This window comes from Rhinopithecus bieti, unplaced genomic scaffold, assembly GCF_001698545.2.
Source record: "Rhinopithecus bieti isolate Rb0 unplaced genomic scaffold, ASM169854v2 scaffold_7888, whole genome shotgun sequence".
NCBI lineage: Eukaryota > Metazoa > Chordata > Mammalia > Primates > Cercopithecidae > Rhinopithecus > Rhinopithecus bieti.
In genome coordinates, this window is record NW_016805944.1 from 1,200,276 (window position 1) to 1,215,508 (window position 15,233).

Genomic DNA, 15,233 nt, shown 5'->3' on the forward strand with positions numbered 1-15,233 from the left:
AAAAAAAAAAACATACACACACACACACACACACACACACACACACACACATAGTTTTTTCTTTTTTTTTGAGACATAGTTTTACTGTCTCCCGGGCTGGGGTGCAGTGGTGTGATTTTGGCTCACTGCAACCATCACTTCCTGAGTTCAAGTGATTCATGATTCTCCTTCCTCAGCTTACTGAGTACCTGGGACTACAGGCAAGTGCCACCATGTCCAGCTAATTTCGGGGGGTATTTTTTGGTAGAGATGGGGTTTCACTGTGTTGGCCAAGCTAGTCTTGAGCTCCTGACCTCAAGGGATCCACCCACCTCGGCCTCCCAAAGTGCTGGGATTACAGGCATGAGCCACTGCCCCTGGCTGTTTTTGTTTGCTTGTTTTAATCTTTTAATTGGATTTTTCACTTAAGCATACCCTGAGAAGCTCTGCTTTTTAGAAAGCTAAGTCCGGCTGCCAGGCAGAGACGGAGACTGGTCTCTCGTACCATCCCCTACTTCTCTCTCCAGAAAACGATTTTGCCCTGCAGACATTTTCTGTGAAATTCAGTGCCTCCTGGAGTCTCTGGACACTGAATCGATTACTCCTTTTCTCCTAGCCTCAGTTTTTCAGTTTATAAATTGAGATCCACTAAGAACTGCAGCACCCAGGACTCATTAACATTCCACCGTCCTCAGAATACAAGATGCTCTTCGGCCGGGCGCGGTGGCTCATGCCTGTAATCCCAGCACTTTGGGAGGCCGCGACGGGCGGATCACGAGGTCAGGAGATCGAGACCATCCTGGCTAGCATGGTGAAACCCTGTCTCTACTAAAGAATACAAAAAACTAGCCGGGCCTGGAGCCGGGCGCCTGTAGTCCCAGCTACTCGGGAGGCTGAGGCAGGAGAATGGCATAAACCCAGGAGGCGGAGCTTGCAGTGAGCTGAGATCCGGCCACTGCACTCCAGCCTGGGTGACAGAGCGAGACTCTGTCTCAAAAAAAAAAGGATACAAGATGCTCTTCAACTCCTGCATGGGGTCAGGTCCCAATAAATCCATTATTAGTCAAAAATATTGGCCGGGCACCGTGGCTCACGTCTGTAATCCCAGCAACTTTGGGAGGCTGAGGTGGGCAGATCACCTGAGGTCAGGAGTTCAAGACCAGCCTGATCAACATAGTGAAACCCCATCTCTACTAAAAGTACAAAAATTAGTCAGGCGTGGTGGCAGGCACCTGTAATCCCAGCTACTCGGGAGGCTGAGGCAGGAGAATGGCTTGAACCTAGGAGGTGGATGTTGCACTGAGCCCAGATCGTGCCACTGTACTCCATCCTGAGTGTGAGAGCAAGACTCCATCTCAAAAAAACAAACAAACAAAAGTCATAGGTCAAAAATGCATTTAATACCCTGATAAACCCACCCTAAAGTTGAAAACTCTAAGTCAAATTATCTTAAGTCTGGGACTGGCTATATTTAATTTCACAAACCCAGAATTGGATGATGCTTAAAATTGGGATGAAGTGTTCTTTCACTCGTTCAACAGACTTTTGTTCTGGACTCTATGATAATTCTGACACCTGCTTGGTCCCCTGCTAAGAGCTTTAGGAGCGTGCTCTCATTTCATCATGTAACTCAAGCGCCAGGCATTCGTTCTACATGCTGTTACTCTCTGCACACAGAGCCAATAACTGAGACACTGAGAATCACCAGCTGGAGGGCTTTTCTTTTTTAAATTTTAATTAATTGTGACAGGGCCGGATGTGGTGGCTCACACTTGTAATCCCAGCACTATGGGAGGCCGAGGAGGGTGGATCACGAGGTCAGGACTAAAATACAAAAATTGTACTAAATACAAAAAATACAAACTACAAAAAATGTACTAAAAATACACAAACCAGCTGGGCATGGTGGTGCATGCCTATAATCCCAGCTACTGGGGAGGCTGAGGCAGGAGACTGGCTTGAACCCAGGAGGCGGAGGTTACAGTAAGCTGAGATCATATCACTGCACTCCAGCCTGGGTGACAGAGCAAGTATCAAAAATAATAATAACAATAAATAAATAAATAATAAAGATTTCGGGACTGATTGAATAATAAAGTGTTGGTGACAGCCTTGTGGCCACGTGGATAGGGGCTGGCAGGCATTTCCCGGGGAGAAGGAAGGATATTGGTCTGTGGCCTGTGCCGATGTACATTACACTTCTTTCCCTGGCTTCTGAGCCAAAACTTTGCTGGCTTCTTTCTTTTTTTTTTTTTTTTTTTTGAGATGGAGTCTCCCTCTGTCACCCAGGCTGGAGTGCAGTGGTGCGATCTCCGCTCACTGCAGTCTCCACCTCCTGGGTTCATGCCATTCTCCTGCCTCAGCCTTCCAAGTAGCTGGGACTACAGGTGCATGCCTCTACGCCTGGCTAATTTTTTGTATTTTTAGTAGAGAGGAGCTTTCACCATTTTAGCCAAGATGGTCTCAATCTCCTGACCTCGTGATCTGCCTGCCTCGGCCTCCCAAAGGGCTGGGGTTACAGGCATGAGCCATTGCACGCGGCCGTAAACTTTGCTGGCTTCTAGTTGCAGCCTGCTTGGCTTCAATCCCTTTCTGAGCCGCGCTCTCTCTCTCTCTCTTTCTCCTTCTTTCCTTCTTCCTCTTTTTCCTCCTCCTCCTCCTCTCCTTTTCTTCTTCTCCTCTGCCCCACCCGTCCTCTGGCTGTGTGAATCAAGCAAATGGTATAGATGGAGGCAGTGAGGGCAGACTTATTACCATCCTCTAACATCACTGACTCCTCCGTTCAAGACCTGTCTTCTCGTTTAACTTTCTGTGAAACATGGAGTTCGTGTTAGGAATGCATCAGGCCTCAAGTCACAGAAATCATGAATAAAAGTGGCTTCTTTGTTACAGGAACAAGAAGGTCAGGGTGGGTAAGGCATCTGAGCAATGCTACTGAGGACCAAGCAATTTCCACCATTCATCTCCACCACCATTAAGGGTGTAGTACTTTGTCTCCCGTGTGTTGCCTCATGGTCCCAAGATAGCTGCTGTGGCTCCAGATCTTATATCCCCATTCCAGGCAGGAAGAATAGGGAAAGACAAAAGACAAAAGGCAAAAGATTTTCTCCTAGTGTGGTTTTCCCTTTTCTTCTCCATCAGAGACATCCTCTCCAAGGGCTTTCCCTACATCTCACTGGCCAGCACGAGAGGCCTGAGCAGCTGAGTTACAGAATCTTTTAGGTTTCTTTTTCTTTTCTTTTCTTTCTTTTCTTTTCTTTCTCTTTTCTCTCTCTCTTCTCTTCTCTTCTCTTCTCTTCTCTTCTCTTTCTTGAGACAGAGTCTCACTCTGTCACCCAGGCTGGAGTGCAGTGGTGTGATCTTGGCTCACTGCAACCTCCACCTCTCAGGTCCAAGCGATCCTCCTGCCTCAGCCTCCCAAATAGCTAGGATTACAGGCGCCTGTCACCACGACTGGCTAATTTTTGTATTTTTTGTAGAGACAGTCTTTCACCATGTTGGCCAGACTGGTCTCAAACTCCTAACCTCAAGTTATCTGCCTGCCTTGGCCTCCCTAAGTGCTGGGATTTCAGGCGTGAGCCACCACATCAGGCCTCTTTTTATTTTTTGAGACTGTGTCTCACTCTGTTGCTCAGGCTGGAGTGCAGTGGAGCAATCTCAGCTCACTGCAAACTCCGCCTCCCTGGTTCAAATGATTCTCCTGCCTCAGCCTCCTGGGTAGCTGGGATTACAGGCGCCCGCTTGTATGGCTGGCTAATTTTTGTATTTTTAGTAGAGACAGAGTTTCACCATGTTGGCCAGGCTGGACTCGAATTCCTGACCTCAACTGACCAGCCGGCCTGAGCCTTTCAACGTGCTGGGATTATAGGCGTGAGCCACTGCACCCAGCCTCTTTTAGCTCTCTTGACTCTAGAAAAGTCTGGCAAAGGTAGACTAGGGAGCGGAGCTTCAGCATTCTCCCCTCTGCCCTCCACCCTACCCTGCGCAGGGGGAGACACCCGTGCCCAACATCATGGAGACTGCTTTCTACTTCGAGCAGGCCGGCGTCGGCCTGAGCTCCGACGAGAGCTTCCGCATTTTCCTGGCCATGAAGCAGCTGGCGGAGCAGCAGCCAATCCACACCTGTCGCTTCTGGGGCAAGATCCTGGGAATGAACCGCAGCTACCTGGTGGCCGAGGTGGAATTCCGGGAGGGCGAGGAGGAGGCGGAGGAGGAGGAGGTGGAGGAGATGACGGAGGGTGGCGAGGTCATGGAGGCGCACGGCGAGGAGGAGGGCGAGGAGGACGAAGAGAAGGCCGTGGACGTCATCCCTAAGCCCGTGTGGAAGCCGCCGCCCGTGATCCCCAAGGAGGAGAGCCGCTCAGGCGCCAACAAGTACCTGTACTTTGTGTGCAACGAGCCGGGCCTGCCGTGGACGCGGCTGCCCCACGTCACCCCGGCCCAGATAGTGAATGCCAGAAAGATCAAGAAGTTCTTCACAGGCTACCTGGACGCACCGGTGGTCAGCTACCCGCCCTTCCCGGGCAACGAGGCCAACTACCTGCGGGCCCAAATAGCCCGCATCTCGGCTGCCACGCAGGTCAGCCCGCTGGGCTTCTATCAGTTTAGCGAGGAGGAGGGCGACGAGGAGGAGGAAGGTGGTGCTGGGCGCGACTCCTATGAGGAGAACCCCGACTTCGAGGGCATCCCCGTGCTGGAGCTGGTCGACTCCATGGCCAACTGGGTGCATCACACACAGCACATCCTGCCGCAGGTGAGCGCCGGGACTCCCACCTCCCACATGGCAGGGGCAGGGGGCTCGCGCATGACCCTGCAGTACTGACCTCAAGCTCTTACTCTCTGCCAGGCAACTAACATTCATTGGTTCATTCATCCATCCATTCATTGGTTCAACAGATACTGGCGGATAATCCCGTCAGAAACCTTTGGGGACAGAGGCATTTTTTTTTTCTTTTCTTTCCGTCTTTTTTTTTTTTTTTTTTTTTTTTTTTTTTTTTGGTGGGGGGGAACGGAGTCTCTGTCACCCAGGCTGGAGTGCAGTGACGCGATCTCAGCTCACTGCAGCCTCCACCTCCCAGGTTCAGACGATTCTCCTGCCACAGCCTCCTGAGTAGCTGGTACTACAGGCACACACCGCCACACCCGGCTAATTTTTTGTATTTTAGTAGAGATGAGGTTTCACTGTGTTGCCCAAGCTGGTCTCAAACTCCTGGGCTCAGACAATCCGCCCGCCTTGGCCTCCCAAAGTGCTAGGATTATAGGGATGAGCCACTACGTCCGGTCCTTTTTTTTTCTTCTTCTTCTTTTCCTTTTTTTTTTTTTTTTTTTTTTTTTTTTTTTTTTTTTAAAAGTTTTTTTTTTTTTTTGAGACAGAGTTTTGCTCTTGTCGCCCAGGCTAGAGTGCAATGGCGTGATCTTGGCTCACTGCAACCTCCGCCTCCCTAGTTTAAGCAATTCTTCTGCCTCAGCCTCCCAAGCAGCTGGGATTACAGGCACGCACCACCACGCCCAACTAATTTTGTACTTTTAGGAGAGACAGGGTTCCTTCATGTTGGTCAGGCTGGTCTCAAACTCCTGACCTCAGGTGATCTGCCCGCCTCAGCCTCTCAAAGTGCTGGGATTACAGCACTTTGAGCCACCACTCCCAACTTTTTTTTTTTCTTTTAACACATAGCTTCTTGCTGTGTCACCCAGGCTGGCATGCAGTGGCACGATCATAATTCACTGCTACCTTGACCTCCAGGGCTCAAGCAATCCTCCTGCCTCAGCCTCCCGAGTAGCTAGGACTACAGGCACGTACCACCACAACTATGCCTGGCTAATTTGTTTTTTTCTTTTCTTTTTCCTTTTTCCTGAGACAGATTCTCGATCTATTGCCCAGGCTGGAGTGCAGTGGCATGATCTTGGCTCACTGCAAGCTCTGCCTCCTGGGTTCATGCCATTCTCCTGCCTCAGCCTCCTGAATAACTGGGACTACAGGCGTCCGCCATCATGCCCGGCTAATTTTTTTGTATTTTTACTAGAGATGGGGTTTCAACATGTTAGCCAGGATGGTCTCCATCTCCTGACCTCGTGGTCCGCCCACCTCGTGCTGGGATTACAGGTGCCTGACACCATGCCCAGCTAAATTTTGTATTTTTTAGTAGAGACGGCGTTTCGCCATGTTGGCCAGGCTGGTCTCAAACTCCTGACCTCAAGTGATCCACCCACCTCAGTCTTCCAAAGTGCTGGGATTACAGGCATGAACCACTGCTTGGGAGGTGAACCCGGGAGGCGGAGCTTGCAGTGAGCTGAGATTGCGCCACTGCACTCCAGCCTGGGTGACAGACCGAGACTCCGTCTCGGAAAAAAAAAAAAAAAAAGAATCAGCCGGGCGCGGTGGCTCAAGCCTGTAATCCTAGCACTTTGGGAGGCTGAGATGAGCGGATCATGAGGTCAGGAGATCGAGACCAACCTGGCTAACATGGTGAAACCCCGTCTCTACTAAAAGAAATACAAAAAAAAAACTAGCCAGGCGAGGTTGCGGGAACCTGTAGTCCCAGCTACTCGGGAGGCTGAGGCAGGAGAATGGCATGAACCCGGGAGGCGGAGCTTGCAGTGAGGTGAGATCCGGCCACTGCACTCCAGCCTGGGCGACAGAGTGAGACTCCGTCTCAAAAAAAAAGAATCAATGAATGGGCCGTGGGTCAGGTGCGATGGCTCGCGCTAGTAATCCCAGCACTTTGGGAGACCGAGGCGGGTGGATCACTTGAGGTCAGGAGTTCGAGACCAGCCTGGCCAACATGGCGAAATGACGTCTCTACTAAAACATACAAAATTTAGCTGGGCATGGTGTCAGGCACCTTAATCCCAGCTACTCGGGAGGCTGAGGCAGGAGAATCACTTAAACCAGAAGGCAGAGGTTGCAGTGAGCCAAGATCGTGCCACTGTACCCTAGCCTGGGCCACAGAGTAAAACTCTGTCTCAAAAAAAGAAAAAAAAGAAAAGAAAAAAAAAGAATCAATGAGTGAATGAATGCATGAATGGGGGTCACACAGTCAGGAGTCCTCATCTCAATGTAGCAGTTCTGTCGGCCCGTTTCCCACCTCCTCTTAACTGTGCGGCTAAACCTTGCCCTCTTGCCCGTGCCTGGGTCTCTGAGGACAAGGCTGTGCTTCAGTCCTGTCGGCCCATCACCTCCCCCACAGGATGCAGGCTGGGCTCTGTGCACTGGGGCCATCGCCTGAGCTTCCCCCACCCCTAGGGTCGCTGCACTTGGGTGAACCCTTTGCAGAAGACAGAGGAGGAAGAGGACCTGGGGGAGGAGGAAGAGAAGGCTGATGAGGGGCCAGAGGAGGTAGAGCAGGAGGTTGGCCCCCCACTGCTAACGCCACTTTCAGAAGATGCGGGTAAGGAAACCTTCTCAGCCTGTACACCACTAGCTGGGGAGGGCTAGGAAGAAAGGGAGGGGTGGCTGGACTGCTGGGGTCCATCTCCCCGGTCCTTCCCTCCCAGCCTCAGAGGCTCTCTCAGCTAAAAAATGGGCGTGATCACAGTGGCCCCCTGCCCCTGCCATGTGGGAGGCGGGAGTCCCCGCGCTCACCTGCGGCAGGATGTGCTGTGGGAACACGTCCATAGACTTGTGGCAATGGCCCAAACCTTAGAATGTGGCCTTTTGAGTCCCACGTGGGCCTGGAGGGAGGGGGATGTAGTTGGGGAGCCCTCTCTAAAGACTGGAGCTGGGTGTGTGTGTGTGTGTGTGTTGTTGTTTTGAGATGGAGTCTTGCTCCGTCGCCCAAGCTGGGGTGTAGTGGTGCAATCTTGTCTCACTGCAACCTCAACCTCTCGGTTTCATGCAATTTTCTCATCTCAGCCTCCTGAGTAGCTGGATTGCAGGCATGTGCCACCACTCCCAGATAACTTTTGTATTTTTAGTAGAGATGGGGTTTCACCATGTTGGCCAGGCTGATCTCGAACTCCTGACCTCAAGTGATCCACCTTACTCGGCCTCCCAAAGTGCTGGGATTACAGGCATGACCCACTGTGCCCAACCTGGAGCTGGATTTTGGATGAATGGACAGGAATTTCGTAACGTTGGGGCCTCAGGCACCCACAGGGAAGTGGAGAGAGAGGCTAGGAGTGGGCCAGGGGACAAGTCCTGGATTTGAAGCCAGATCCTGCCAGCCTGTGCCCTGCCCTCTGCACCCTGGTCTAAACCGATGGCCAACTCAGGAGCGGAATCACAGCGGCTCCTCAGTCGGGAGGCCCTGCTGGGCACCAGGCACTGCAGCAGGTATGCGCAGACCTTGTCACCAGGCCTCACTGCCACCCTGCAACAAAGGCCAGATGAGTCTCCCCATTTCCTGGATGCAGCCAGCCGAGGTGGGTGGATCACCTGAGGTCAGGAGTTCGAGATCAGCTTGGCCAACATGGTGAAACCCTGTCTCTACTAAAAATACAAAATTAGCCGGGCGTGGTGGTGCATGCCTGTAATCCCAGCTACTCGGGAGGCTGAGGCAGGAGAATCGCTTGAACCCAGGAGGCAGAGGTTGCAGTCAGTCGAGCTCACGCCACTGCACTGCAACCTGAGTGACAAAGTGACGAGACTCTGTCTCCAAAAAAAAAAGAGCACGTGCGAGAGAGTGTGGTCTGCAGCCAGGGTTCAAACACCGCAGCCCGAGCTGTTGGTGGCTGTAGTTCCCCTTATGCCCCTCCAGGCCTCCCTTATTGCTGCCTGCCTTCCTCCAGGGTGCAGTGCAGGGCCTGAGGGCCTTCCTGACCCTGCTGCCCCCCTCTGCTGCCTCTCCACCACAGAAATCATGCACCTGGCACCCTGGACCACCCGCCTGTCCTGCAGCCTCTGCCCGCAGTACTCAGTGGCCGTTGTGCGCTCCAACCTCTGGCCTGGGGCCTATGCCTATGCCAGCGGCAAGTAGGTCTTCCCCCAGCCCCTCCCAGCAGGAGAATCCCTCAGGACTTCTTCAAGGCCTGGTTGGGCTGGGCAACTCACCAGAGTGGGCAGAGATGGGGAGGGCCCCCTTCTGGAAGCCCCTAGGACTGACCCCCTCATAGCTCCTCTGAGTTTCACCAGGGGCTAAAGTGGGAAATACCAGCCCACTAGGATGGGTCTTGGTGATAAGTCATGACGAGAGCATGGAGAATCAGACGGTGGGAGGGACTGGCTAAGGTCACACAGCACTTGTGGGATACGAACCTGGAACTCCAGCCCCCTGATGACAGGGACAGAGTCCCTCTCTGGGGAAGCTAACTCCTTCCCTGGGGTCCCCTGGACAGTTCTTCCAGTTTTTTTGTTTGTGGTTTTGTTTTGTTTGAGATGGACTCTTGCTCTGTCACCCAGGCTGGGTGACAGTGCAGTGGCGCCATCCCAGCTCACTGCAACTTCCGCCTCCAAGGTTCAAGTGATTCTCCTGCTTCAGCCTCCCTAGTAGCTGGGACTACAGGCACATGCCACCACGCCTGGCTAATTTTTGCATTTTCAGTGGAGACAAGATTTCACCATGTTGGCCAGGCTGGTCTCAAACTCCTGACCTCGAGTGATCTGCCCACCTCGGTCTCCCAAAGTGCTGGGACTACAGGCGTGGGCCACCACACCCGGCCTGTTCTTCCAATTGAAAGGCTCTTCTCTCTATGGGGCAGAAACCTTCCCTCCCACCACCAGTTGTTCCAAAAAGAATGGCAGCTTGGGCCAGATGCACTGGCTCATGCCTGTAATCCCGGCACTCTGGGTGGCCAAGGTGGGAGGATTGCTTGAGCCCAGGAGCTCGAGACCAGCCAGGGGAACATAGTAAGACCCTATCTGTACAAAAAAATAATAATAATAAATTTAAAACTCAGCTAGGCATAGTTGCACATACTACAGAGTCCCAGCTACTTAGGAGGCTGAGGCAGAAGGATTGCTTGAGCCCAGGAGGTCGAGGTTGCAGTGAGCTGTGATCGCACCACTGCACTCCAGTCTGGGCGACAGAGCAAGACCTTGTTTCAAAAAACAAGAATGGCAAGCCGAAGTCACTCCCACATCCTCCCACCCAGTTGCACACTCCCCACAGTCCTTCAGCCTTCTCCTCCAGGCACCTGGCAGCCCTCTGCTCTGCCGCGTGACAGGGGGTTTGCAGCTGGAGGTGGGCGCACCTACCAGCTTTGTCCACCAGATGGCAGGACGATTTTTCCTAGAATTTCCTTTTTAATCTCAATGTGAACTGGGACTGTATTCGCTCCTGTATGAATCACAGCCGTGGTGGGATTGCATGTAATCTGGATACTTTAACACATTCCTGGCATTTATTCTTTCCTTCTCTGGAAGCTGGGAAGAGGCACGTTTGCTTTTGCCAACTCCCTTCTTCAGGCCATACCCCAAGATGCCAACATTCCTCTGAAAGCAAATTATCCAAACTTGAGGCTCCACTTGTCCATCCATCCTCTGCCCCTACCCACCCAATGCTCTTCTGTCCCCCCACCCATTGTTCCATTGTTTTTTTTTCTTTTCTTTTTCTTTCTTTTTTTTTTTTTTTTTTTTTGAGATGGGGTCTCTCTCTGTCACCCAGGCTGGAGTGCAGTGGAGTGATCACTGCTCACTGCAGCCTCCACCTCCTGGCCTCAAGCAACCCTCCCACCTCAGCCTTCCAACATACTAGGATTACAGACGTGAGCCACTGTGCCTGGCCTCATTTTTAAATATTTTCTTTTCTTTCTTTTTTTTTTTTTTTTTTTGAGATGAAGTCTTATTTTGTTGCCCAGGCTGGAGTTTAGTGGTACGATCTCAGCTCACTGCAACCTCCACCTCCCGGGTTCAAGCCATCCTCCTGCCTCAGCCCTCCCAGTAGCTGGGATTACAGGCATGGGCCACCACGCCCAGCTAATTTTTGTATTTTTAGTAGAGACGGGATTTCGCCATGTTGGCCAGGCTGGTCTCCAACTCCTGACCTCAGGTGATCCACCCACCTCGGCCCCTCAAAGTGCTGGGATTACAGGCGTGGGCCACCGTGCTCGGCTCTCTCTGCCTCTTTATCGGTCTCTGTCTCCCTCTCTCCCTACCTCTTAGTCCCCTCCCTTTCCTCCCATCTGTTCCTCTTCCTTCTGTAGTTAAAATTCTGCAGAAAGGCTGAATTGGCTGGGTTAGGACTGGGCACTAATCTCCTTGTTCATTATCAATCTCCTCTTAGCAGAATATAGGCACAACCCAGGGATTTTTTTTTTTTTTGAAATGGAGTCTCGCTCTGTCACCCAGGCTGGAGTGCAGTGGTGTGATCTCCGCTCACTGCAACCTTCATCTCTTGGATTCAACGGATTCTCATGCCCCAGCCTCCTGAGTAGTTGGGACTACAGGCGCCTGCTACCACGCCCAGCTAATTTTTATATTTTTTGTAGAGATGGGGTTTCACCAGGGTGGTCTTGAGCCCCTGACCTCAGTTGATCCTCCCACCTTGGCCTCCTAAAGTGCGGGGATTACAGGCCTGAACCACCACACCCGGCAGGGATTTTTGTCTAGTTTGCTTACTGCTGTGTCCCCAGCACGTAGACAATTTTATTTATGTCCCACATAATATGTGGGACATAAATAAAATGTCACATATAAATAAATTGATATCCAACATAAAATTATGTCTTACGTAAATAAAATAGGAGCCGCATATATAATTTAAATTTGTTTTTTTATTTTTAGTTACTTACTTCTTGATTTATTTTGAGACAGGTTCTCACTCTGTCACCCAGGCTGGAGTGCAGTGGCGTGATCACAACTTACTGCACCCTCAAACTGCTGGGCTCCAGCAATCCTCCCACCTCAGCCTCCCCAGTAACTGGAACCACAGGCATGTGCCACTGCAACTGGCTAATTTTTACACTTTGGAGGCAGGCAGATCACTTGATGTCAGGAATTTGAGACCAGCCTGGCCAACACGGTGAAACCCCCTCTGTACTAAAAATACAAAAATTAGGCCAGGCATGGTGCCTCATGCCTGTAATCCCAGCACTTCGGGAGGCCGAGGCGGGCAGATCACTTGAGGTCAGAAGTTTGAGACCAGGCTGGCTAACATGGTGAAACCCCATCTCTACTAAATATACAAAAATTAGCTGGGTGAAGTGGTGTGCACCTATAGTCCTAGCTACTTGGGAAGCTGAGGTGGGAGAATCACTTGAACCCAGGAGGCAGATTTTGCAGTGAACCCAGGAGGTGGAGTTTGCATCCAGCCTGGGTAATACAGAGAAACCCAGTGAGCACATTTCACCCTGCCATCCATAACTTTGCAGTCATGCTATGCACACGCTGGGTCCTACCCTTAAAGAAAGTTAAGGCTGGCCGGGTGCAGTGGCTCATGCCTGTAATCCCAGCACTTTGGGAGCCTGAGGCGGGCGGATCATGAGGTCAGGAGTTCGAGACCAGACTGGCCAACAGGGTGAAACCCCATCTCTACTAAAAATACAAAAATTAGCTGGACATGATGGTGGGTGCCTGTAGTCCCAGCTACACGGGAGGCTGAGGCAGGAGAATCACTTGAACCAGGGAGGCGGAGGTTGAAGTAAGCTGAGATCACACCACTGCACTCCAGCCTAGGCAACAGAGTGAGACTCCGTCTCAAAAAAAAAAAAAAAAAAAGAAAGAAAGTAAAGTCTGGGGTCTTTGAGGGAGAATTTCACAGTGTCTCACTGCCTCTCCAGAAAGTTTGAGAACATCTACATCGGCTGGGGTCACAAGTACAGCCCCGAGAACTTCAACCCTGCCCTGCCAGCCCCCATTCAGCAAGAGTACCCCAGTGGCCCAGAGATCATGGAGATGAGTGACCCCACAGTGGAAGAGGAGCAGGCTCTGAAAGCAGCCCAGGAGCAAGCCCTGGGAGCCACAGAGGAAGAGGAGGAGGGCGAGGAGGAGGAGGAGGGCGAGGAGACAGATGACTGAGGCCCGCCTTCTAGCCACTTTCCCCAAGCAGATAGATAGCAAATTTCCCCTTAGAGGTCGTTAGGATGTATTAATATTTTCACTGTTTGCTTCCTGTCCCCAGAGGGCAGAGATAGAAAAGGAAGGCAACTGCTTCAAATAAAATTTCTCCACGGCGTTATGGATGAGCCATTCATTCATTTGTTCACCACATCTGTTGACGTGAACTCCAAGCTAGGACTGTTGGGCCCTGCAGAGGGCACAGACATTGCCTGGCAGTCTCTGCCACCTGTTTGGTTTGTGTTGTTGTCATTGTTTGAGACAGGGTCTCATTCTGTCACCCAGGTTGGAGTACAGTGGCACAATCTCAGCTCCCTGCAGCCTTGACCTCCCAGGCTCAAGCAGTCCTCCCATCTCAGCCTCCTGAGTAGCTGAGACTGCAGGTGCACGTCACCGCATACAGTAATTTTTGTAATTTTTGTAGAGACAGGGTCCTGAGGAACTAGGACTGCAGGCACAGGCCACCATGCCCAGCTACACTTTTTCAATTTTGGGGGGTCTCACTATGAAATGGGATTTATGTTGCCCAAGCCAGTCTTGAACTCCTGGCATCAAGCGATCTGCCTGTCTTGGCCTCCCAAAGTGTTGGGATACAGCTGTGAGCCACCGCGACCAGCCCCACCTGTTTTATTTGTTCATTTACCTCTCCATCAAACCATTATTGAAATGCCTCCTGTCAGCCCAGCCCTGTGCTGGGGACACAGAGGTGACCAACCAGCTGCAGCCCTGCCTTCCTGGGCCTCACAACATTATAGGGAGAGAGACTCATCTCCAGACAGTGACAGCCCAAATGGGGAAGCCCAGAGGACTGACGGAGCTCCCGAGCCAACTCTTAAAGGGTCAAGAAAAGAATGGGGAAAGGCATTCCAAGGATAGGGAACAGAATGTGCAAAGACCCAAGGGCAAGAGAGAGGGTGATATATTGGGGTAGTTTTTCAAGTCTCATTTTAGGTGATAGATAGTGTGAGGAGTTAGTGGTGAGAGATGAGATTGAAAAGAGGTTGACAGGGGCCAGATCACTTGGGGTTTAACTTTGCCCTGAGAGCACTAGGGCGCTACAGATGAATTTGAGCAGGGGAGGGCCCTGATCATATTCATGCTTTAGAAAGACCTCTCTAGGCCAGGTGCAGTGGGTCACACTCATAATCCCAGCACTTAGGGAGGCCGAGGTGGGCAGATCACCTGAGGTCAGGAGTTTGAGACCAGCCTGGCCAACATGGTGAAACCCCATCTCTACTAAAACTACAAAAAAGTAACCAGGTGTGGTGGCAGGTGCCTGTAATCCCAGCCACTCAGGAGGCTAAGGCAGGAGAATCACTTGAACCCAGGAGGTGGAGGTTGCAGTGAGCTAAAATCGTACCATTGCACTCCAGCCCACGTGACAAGAGCGAGACTCCATCTCAAAAACAAAAAACAAAACAAAACAAAACAAAACAAAAGGCCAGGTGCTGTGGTTCATGCCTGTACTCCCAGCACTTTGGGAGGCCGAGGTGGCTGGATCACCTGAGGTCAGGAGTTCAAGACCAAGACCAGACTGCCCAACATGGTGAAACCTCATCTCTGAGCCGAGATGGTGCCATTGCACTCCAGCCTGGGTGGCAGGGCAAGACTCTGTCTAAAAAAAAACAAAAACAAGGCCAGGCGTGGTGGTTCACGCCTGTAATCCCAGCACTTTGGGAGGCTGAGGCAGGCGGATCACGAGGTCAGGAGATCGAGATCACAGTGAAACCCCGTCTCTACTACAAATACAAAAAATTAGCCGGACGTGGTGGTGGGCGCCTGTAATCCCAGCTACTCGGGAGGCAGAGGCAGGAGAATGGCGGGAACCCGGGAGGCGGAGCTTGCAGTGAGCTCAGATCGAGCCACTGCACTCCAGCCTGGGCGACAGAGCAAGACTCCATCTCAAAAAAAAAAAAAAACGAAAAAACAAACAAAAAAACCCAAAACCTCTCTACATGCCAGGTGAAAGGTGGAAGTGGGGGTGAGACAGAAATCTGGGAGACTAAGAGACATGGTTGATGTGGGGGTGGGGGAAGGGCTTGGGTAGAGGAGGACCTTGGATCAGGGCTGCGGAGAACAAGGAACTGAGAAAGAGGAATTGCAGGTGGTTGAATGCAGAAGACTTGGAGGCTGTAAGCAGGGGAGAGTGAAGATAAATGGTACACATCTAGGAAGACACCCAGGTCTGTGGCCTGGTTGACTGAGTGGACAGCAGATCTAACCCTAAGATGGTGATGCAAGAGAGGAGAAGGATTTGGTGTAAGATGTCAAGTTCGTGGTAGGATTCTTTATTCTTTCTTTTTTTTTTTTTTTTTTTTTTTTT

The 15,233-nt window shown here is 51.5% G+C and overlaps 2 protein-coding genes across 3 annotated transcripts in view; both read left to right on the forward strand.

Moving 5' to 3' along the window:
- The window catches only part of RSPH6A (radial spoke head 6 homolog A), a 19,779-nt gene extending 6,748 nt beyond the window's left edge, over positions 1-13,031 (forward strand). Inside the window, exons 3-6 of one of the 2 annotated variants that reach the window (XM_017874343.1) lie at positions 3,968-4,732; positions 7,223-7,367; positions 8,773-8,890; positions 12,634-13,031. In XM_017874343.1, coding sequence (XP_017729832.1) covers positions 3,968-4,732; positions 7,223-7,367; positions 8,773-8,890; positions 12,634-12,871 — 1,266 coding nt within the window. In that variant the 3' untranslated portion in view covers positions 12,872-13,031. The remainder of the gene's footprint in view (positions 1-3,967; positions 4,733-7,222; positions 7,368-8,772; positions 8,891-12,633) is intronic. The other variant, XM_017874344.1, reaches the window with a different exon arrangement.
- A 2,107-nt stretch (positions 13,032-15,138) lies between these two features.
- DMWD (DM1 locus, WD repeat containing) overlaps positions 15,139-15,233 on the forward strand; it is a 12,241-nt gene continuing 12,146 nt past the window's right edge. Inside the window, exon 1 of the mRNA XM_017874272.1 lies at positions 15,139-15,169. Within this exon, the coding sequence (XP_017729761.1) occupies positions 15,139-15,169 (31 nt within the window). The remainder of the gene's footprint in view (positions 15,170-15,233) is intronic.